The 8,282-nt window shown below is 55.3% G+C and overlaps 1 protein-coding gene across 1 annotated transcript in view; it reads right to left on the bottom strand.

The window, feature by feature from the left end:
* The window catches only part of MMP16 (matrix metallopeptidase 16), a 199,557-nt gene that overhangs the window by 40,337 nt on the left and 150,938 nt on the right, over positions 1–8,282 (bottom strand). The window contains exon 7 of the mRNA XM_006753846.2: positions 216–354. Within this exon, the coding sequence (XP_006753909.1) occupies positions 216–354 (139 nt within the window). The remainder of the gene's footprint in view (positions 1–215; positions 355–8,282) is intronic.

Here is an 8,282-nt window from a genome sequence, read left to right on the forward strand (position 1 = left end):
ATCCATTTTACTTTTTTTGGTGCTTTTAAGCAAAATCTAAAATGTCTACAAATTTGACTTGTACGTGGGATACCACATGGAAAAACATAAATGAAAGAATTAAAATTTAACTCCACTGAATTTGTGTTTCTAGGCAGCACAAGTGGTCCCTTCCACCAGCAGGAGTGCCGGGTCACCTCCTGAGGGTGCAGCGGACAGGGCAGGGGCCGCCTCACCTTTGAAGAAGACGAAGTTGCCCTCATTGTTTTCGTACACCGCGTCGATCCCTGGGGGCAGGCCGCGCCAGAAGTAAGTGATCTGCATGGGGTACCCGTCCATGACCCTGTTGTTCCTCACCCGCCAGAACCACTGGTCCTGCAAGCCAAGCACAGGAGGCGTCAGCATCGCCCAGGCCCGCGCCGAGGCCGCGCTGCCTCACACCCGGAGCAGCAAGACACCCGCCCCCACTCTCCCGGGGCTTCCAGCCGCCCTCCCAGCGCTGACCCACGGGGTCCCAAAGGTAACGGAGAAGTCTCATCCTGGCACTGAGGTTACATCCAGGGGGTGCAGCCCAGGCCCTGCCAGGTGGAGGGAGCCAGCTTCTGAGCCGGAGGCAGGAGGGGTAGTGAGCACCACAGGGCGGGGATGGCACCTGCCCCCACCTGCACCCAGCGCCCTGAGGTGTCATGGAGTCCTCTGTCACCGTGCACTGTGTCCTGCTGGGGCGATGAACTACACAGCCGCGGAGAATGACCACGTGGTCTTGAGGAAGTATGAGCATGGACCCTAGTCTTGGGCACTGCCCACCTATTGCTCCCACAGGGCCCTGTGAGGGGGTCATTTGGTGGTGGTTTCCTGGCTGTGCAAACACGTGTGAGTGTGATGTGCTCCCGTGGGTCTATTTCTTCTTTTGTTTCTCTTGCCCAAGGAGATATATCAGAAAAAAATATGGTTACGAGAAGTGTCTGAGAGTTTTATGGTTTTGAGTCTAACGTTTATGTCTCTAATGAACAATAAACTAACAAACAAAATAGAAACAGACTCATAGGTACAGAGAACAGACTAACAGCTGTCAGAGGGGAGGGAGGCTGGGCGGCTGGACGAAAAAGGTGAAAGGATTAAGCAGAAAAGAGAAGCAAAAACTCATAGATGCAGACAACAGTGTGGTCATTACCTACCAGATGGAAAGGGGTTGGGAGAAGGGGAGAGGGTAAAGGGGGTGGTGGACACACAATGCAATATACAGAGGATATATATCGAATTATACACCTGAAACCTATGTAATCTTATTAACCAATGACACCCCAATAAATTCAACAAAAAAGAAAAAGACAGATTCTATAACTGAGTGTGGTGATGGATGTTAAAAAAATAAAGTGGGTTCCCCATTCAGTGATGGTCCTGAGCGGAGACCGCGGTGTCCTTAGCTCACCTATCAAGAATTCCCATCCCTTGGTGTTTTTTTAAATATATTTTTATTGATTTCAGAGAGGAAGGGAGAGGAAGAGAGAGAAACATCAGTGATGAGAGGGAATCATTGATTGGCTGCCTCCTGCATGTCCCCCACTGGGGACCGAGCCTGCAACCTGGGCATGTGCCCTTGCCCGGAATAGAATCCGGGACCCTTCAGCCTGCAGGCCAACACCCTATCCACTGAGCCATACCGGCCAGGGCCCATCCCTTTGGTTTTGACCCAAAGAAAAATGTGACATTTACAATAAAAACTAAGTCCCTGCTGGATAAAGTGTAGGCTCTTTGACTCGATGTACCCAGGGCAGTGTATCCAACTTAAATTTTTAAACATCGAATCCAATTAGTTACCTCGATCATTTTCTATACATTTATCATGTTTTATTTTCTTCATTGACCTGTTGTTCTCTGAATATTTGCTCATACTCCCTGTCCCCCAGGGGCTGGGGCCCCCTGTGCCATTGGGACACACCCCTGGCAGCCCTGGCCAGCGCAGAGCCCCAGAGAGGAACAGCCGGTGAGGGACCCGGAGCCACCACTCCATGGCCGGGTGCAGGGCTGGACCCACAGGAACCCTCCAGGCCGTCCGCCCCGAGCCCTGCCCTCTGTGGGACACCACCCCTATCACCGCCCTCTGCTCATCCTCCCCTCCCGGGAGCCTCCTCATTCTCTCTTCCTCCATTTCCTTAAACACTCAGCACAGGCATCGGGGACAATTCCAGGAAGCCCTGCCCGCTGGGCGACCTGCCCTTTGTCCCCACGGCGTGCAGTGGTGTCCCGGGCCAACGGGCCATGACCGGGTCCTGCTGTGGCCGGTGGACAGGAGTCTCATGTGACGCAGGCGGAGGCCGAGGTTCAATGGTGCCGTGGAGTACTGCTTTCAGCTTCCTCTCTGGTCATATTCTTTCCCCCAGACCTGCCCACAGGGCTGAGGAAACTGGGGGCCGAAAGCCTGGGGCAGTGAGCAGTGACCCACACGGAGAGAAACCGAGTCAGAGTCCTCTGCCTGCAGCTCGGAGAGGCGAGGCGGGAGCAGAGGCGGCTACGAGGGATGGCCCAGTGAGACACTGTGAATGGGCAACAAAGGAGGCCAGGAACGGGGAACGAGAGGCTGCCTGAGAGACAGGGTGGGCTGGCAGAGGAGCCCCCGCACTTACTCAGCAAGGAGCTGGGGATGCTGAGGGCGGGGCTCGGGTCCAGGAGGCTGTTGCCACAACAGGGCGTTACCAGGGCCTCGCTGCCTCCTCTGCTGTGCTCTGGGGAGGCCTCTGCTCCCCGCATGGCTGGGATGTATGTATTGAAGTGGGGAGCTCAGCAGGCGAGTGCCTTCCTTACGCTAAAGAACATCCTCAACACATGCCATTGTCACACGCGACAGTGACGGCTCTAACCCAGTGTGTGTGTTTGTGTGTGTGCGTGTGTGTGCATGTGTGTGTACGTGCATGTGCGCGTGTGCATGTATGCACGTGTGTGCATGTGTGTACGTGTGTGTGTGCATGTGTGTGGGTGCGTGCATGTGTGTGCGTGTGTGCTGGGGACCTCCGTGGCCACCTGCGCTGTCCTGAGCGATGCTGCGACGCTCCCGTCCACACTGATTGGTTTCATGGCTCCTGTGTTGCTAATCAAATAATTCCTAAATGCAGCCAGGGTCCAAGGCACGGGAGAACGTCCACTGAGATGGGCTTTGAGTATTTATGCTTCTTGCGCCCATCTTTAACAGAAACACTGTAACTATTTTTAAGTTTTGAAACAAATGTTCAACTACAGTTGACATTCACTTAGTTGCAGGTGTACAGCATGGCGGTTAGGCATTTATACACCTTACGAAGCGACCCCTGGCGAGTCCAGCACACAGCCATCGATGTCACATAACTCCATCATCAACATGCTGACTATTCCCCATGCGTGTTGGTCCCCTGGCTGTTTAGTAACTCTCGGTCTGTGCTTCTAACCTCCCTCTTTTCACCCAGTCCTCCAGCCCCACTCATCACACTGACGGGGGCGTGGGGTGTGGCTACCGCCCTGCAGGGGGGGTCCGCTGAACCCCGGGAGGGAGCACAGGACAAGGCCCAGACCACCCCTTCCGGAGGCCTAGCCACGTGCTTAGCTGGGTGCCTTTCCTGTCTCTGCGCTGCTGGTTAAACCACAGGGACATCCTGTCTTCCCAGGGAATCCCTCCCCTCCCCCCCCCGCCCGCAGACTGGAGCAGCCCCGTGCCTGCCTCACTCCTGCTGCCCTCGGCAATTGCACATGAGGCACATTCATTGGATTGTGACATTGTGACGGCCCCTCCCGCACAACGCGCTGTGATGCCCCAGACCCTTGGAGGCCGAGCGGGGCAGGCCCGTATGAATATTTATCGCACGGATAAATCAATCAGGGTGTTGGGTGGGAAATGGCATGGAAGGCATCGTGGTGGAAATCAGCTTTTGTGAAAGATAAGGGCACTTGTCCCAATAAAACATTTGCTTTTCTCTCCCAATTTGGTCTTTGTCATTTTTCGTCTCCAACTTTATTTCTGACGTTAGTCACCCAAAATGACACGTTGTACACACCTGACCTTCGGGAGAGGCACCGAGAGCCAGCTGCGAGGCGAGGTCGGCCGTCCGGGCGGGGACCCACTCGAGAAACGGTGGCATCTCTTGGGGACACTGGGGACCAGTTCAATCTCCTGAGCAATGACCAGCGCCTGTGAGCTCAGGTCCTAACGCCCCGAGGAAACGCGTGCAGGTGAAGTGTGGGAAGTGGGTGCACCTGCTGCACTGTCCCCCGAGGGGCACACAGGCGGCTTCTCCAGGGCATGTCAGCCTGAGCGGGAACCGCGGGGCCCGAAACGCGGGGACCACGCCAAGGCCCACCGAGCGCCCAGCTGTCAAGTCTCCGGGCTCCCAGAGACCGTCCCGTGAAGACGGCAGCTGCTTCCGAGGCGCCTTCTTACCGCGGCTCGTGCCAGACATGACCTCAGGCACGAACGAGCCCTACTTCCCTGTGGTAACACTGCCACTCAGGAAACTGACAGTGTCGTCACAGCGGAGGCATCAGCCGGTCTTTGTGACCATAGTTTGGGAACTGAGTCCTTTCCAGCCTGAACTACGCAGCCGGGCCCTGAGCCCGGGCACAGGCCCCGCGGCTGGGCCACCTTGCCGGGACCACAGCGCTCCTCCCTCCCCCAACCCCCGCTTTCCCAGCCTCCCGAGCACACAGCGATTATGACCTACAGGCTTGTATCCTTTTATAGCCACATTTTTGTTATTCTTTGCATTTTATTACAAATGAAATGTTCCTGTTTTAATATTGATTGTTTTTTCTTAGAAAGACTGAAATAAGGGATATACCCATAATGAATTACTTTCACAAAGTCTAACTTATGGAATGGTTCATGATATTCAATCTCTAGATACTTATTCAGAATTCTAATCCTATAATTTATTTTTGATCTTCTATGTGATCTTTTGTTTAATGGATCATAGGGGGTGAGCTTGATATGCACAATAAAAATATCTTAACCAGTCACATGAAAAGTTTCAGGATTCAGCGTAAAGGTTTCTCTGTCCTAAGGTACTTCAGAATTCTGACTGGGGAGGTGATGGCTGATGGGACCCGAGGAGCCAGCTCTGACATCAGCTGCTGTAAGCTTCAGTTCTAGGGTTTAAACAGTCTTTGCTTCACGTACTGACCATGAAGACCTGTGGCTCACTAGCTTGTAGTGTAGCCAGGAAACACACACATACCGTTCCAGGCGGGGTGTGGCCCAGCACACACTGTTCCAGGAGGGGTGTGGCGCAGCACACACCGTTCCAGGTGGGGTGTGGCGCAGCACACACCGTTCCAGGCGGGGTGTGGCCCAGCACACACTGTTCCAGGCGGGGTGTGGCCCAGCACACACTGTTCCAGGCGGGGTGTGGCCCAGCACACACTGTTCCAGGCGGGGTGTGGCCCAGCACACACTGTTCCAGGCGGGGTGTGGCCCAGCACACACTGATGTTCCAGGCGGAAATGTGGCCCAGCACACACTGTTCCAGGCGGGATGTGGCCCAGCACACACTGTTCCAGTCGGGGTGTGGCCCAGCACACACTGTTCCAGGTGAGGTGTGGCCCAGCACACACTGTTCCAGGCGGGGGGGGGCGCAGCACACACTGTCCCAGGCGGGGTGTGGCCAAGCACACACTGTTCCAGGCGGGGGGGGGCGCAGCACACACTGTCCCAGGCGGGGTGTGGCCAAGCACACACTGTTCCAGGCGGGGGGGGGCGCAGCACACACTGTCCCAGGCGGGGTGTGGCCAAGCACACACTGTTCCAGGCGGGGGGGGGCGCAGCACACACTGTCCCAGGCGGGGTGTGGCCAAGCACACACTGTTCCAGGCGGGGGGGGGCGCAGCACACACTGTCCCAGGCGGGGTGTGGCCAAGCACACACTGTTCCAGGCGGGGGGGGGCGCAGCACACACTGTCCCAGGCGGGGTGTGGCCAAGCACACACTGTTCCAGGCGGGGGGGGGCCCAGAACACACTGTTCCAGGCGGGGGGTGGCCCAGCACACACTGTTCCAGGTGGATGTGGCTTAGCAATCATCATGTAATTCCCAGTAAAACTCCTGTCCTTCAACAGGGCAGATTAAGAATGCGATGCCTCTTTTTTTTCTGAATACAGTTTCAGTAAAAACTATACATACGGAGGAGAGAGGTTGGAACTTCTTTAACGAAGTCCCAAAGCTGGCGGGAGGCCTCCTGCCTGGGCCTCTGGCTCCCCAACAACTCCAGCGCCTGTGAGGTTTACAGGTAAGACCTCATTTAAAAAATCCAATGCTGACCCTCTGGTTCGGGCCCAGTTCTGGCTCTAGAGCAGCAGTTCTTAGAGCCTCTTTGTCCGGATCCTCAAATCCCAGCCCCGCTCTCCCGGCTCTGCTGGCTCACGTGTCTCCGCAGCCAACATCTGCTCCACACTCTCCTGAGCTCTGTGCCCTGCACCCTGTCCCCACCTGGTCACTCCCGGTGGGTCTGCCTGCAGAACAAGCCTCGGGCTTCCCACTGGGCACGCAGGACCCTGGTGACGTGCCCCCTGCCCGTGTCTCTCCAGCTGTTGCTCAGTTTCTTGCCTTGAGGTCCAAAGTGACTTCATTCAGCTTGCATGGCACCATCTCCTCACCCCCAAGCTTGGCAACTCTGTGTGGTTCTCACAGGTGCAGGGAGAGGCCCCACAGCTCCCTCCCGGTGTGGACCTGCATGCCCCCCGTGCCTGTGCCCTGCCTGTGGCTGCAGTCACCGTCAGGTGGTGGTCAGTGACTGGTACCCGCCCCTAGGCCACATCTCCCGACCCTGCCATCGGGTCATGCTCGGGCCTTGCTCTTATTTGGTAGCCAGTCTACACTTGGCTGAATTACAGAATTTAAAAAAAAATCATACAAGAGGGGGTGGGCGGCCCTCGGGAGCAAGGGTGCTAAGGAATGCAGCCCCACACTCCACGGCAGTCCCCACGGCCACCCACGCGAGCTGTGGGTGCTGATGGGCAGGCAGGGCCTTGCGGACTCTGACAGCGTAGCTGCTGCCCTCACCCCCACGCCACATGCTGTGTGTGCCTACTGTGCTCGCTGAGCTGACAAACTTCCCCAAATGACAGCTGCAGCGGCATCTATATATATAAAAGCCTTAGTGACTGGACGACCGGATGACCGGCTGGTAGCTATGATGTGCACTGACCACCAGGGGGCGGATGCTCAATGCAGCAGCTTCCCCCTGGTGGTCAGTGCGCTCCCACAGCGAGAGTGTCACTCAGCTGACAAACGGGTGCCAGATACCGGGCTCATGGCTGGCAAGTGCAGCTGCCGTGGCACCAACCTTTCCAGGGGACACGCCCCCTGCGCACCGGAGCAGCAGCAGCAGGCGCAGCAGGGCCAGGATGAGCGGGAGCAGCGCTGGGTCCAGCCTGGGCTCAGGCTCCTCCCCGGCCACCTGCCACTTCGCGCACTACTTTGGGCTGAATCTAGTAAATTAATAAAGTTCTCTGGGTTACCTGCCAAGTATCTTGACACTTTGCATAATTTTAAAAGCATTTCTATAGTAAACTGAATAAATTCTCACCTTGGTGCCTAAAAAACAACACAACTAGAAAAACAAACATCAGCTGACTCCCCAGAGGCCGTTGCTATGGAGACGGCAGGCCCCCTTGCGGACGTCCTCGCTGGCCAGGCTGACTTGCTTGTCACACTTGTCCCTGCAGGTTGAACAGGATATGCCTAGTCACGGTCGAGGGAAAATTCCATTGAAAACTTTAGCAATGTCTGCCCACCTATAATTGTGAAAATGATTCGGCTTCACCATCACTTATATTCCAACTGACAGTTATCGTTTTAAAAAATATATATTTTCATTGATTTCAGAGAGGAAGGGAGAGGGAGAGATGGAACCACCAATGATGAGAGAGAATCATCAATCACCTGCTTCCTGCAGGCCCCACACTTGGGATCAAGCCCACACCCCAGGCATGTGCCCTGATGCGGAATCAAGCCCTGACTTTCTGGTTCATGGGTCAATGCTCAACCACTGAGCCACACCAGCTGGGCTTTACTACCACTATATTTTAAGCTATTAAGTGTCTATTCATCATCTCAACAGTACACGGCTTAAGAATCCACTCATACAGAAAAACTAAGATGGTGGCACAGATATAAACACCGGGAAATTGATGCCGCTCACAACAATTGATTAATACCTCAGAAAAACAATACGGACATCATCCAGAACCACAGGAAGCCTGGCTGACTGTAAATTCTACATCTAGAAGGAAAGAAAAGCACACTGAGAGCCAGAGAAGCTGCAGAAGAGAAGCGCAGAGGTA

The sequence above is a fragment of the Myotis davidii genome, unplaced genomic scaffold (genome assembly GCF_000327345.1).
Source record: "Myotis davidii unplaced genomic scaffold, ASM32734v1 scaffold272, whole genome shotgun sequence".
NCBI lineage: Eukaryota > Metazoa > Chordata > Mammalia > Chiroptera > Vespertilionidae > Myotis > Myotis davidii.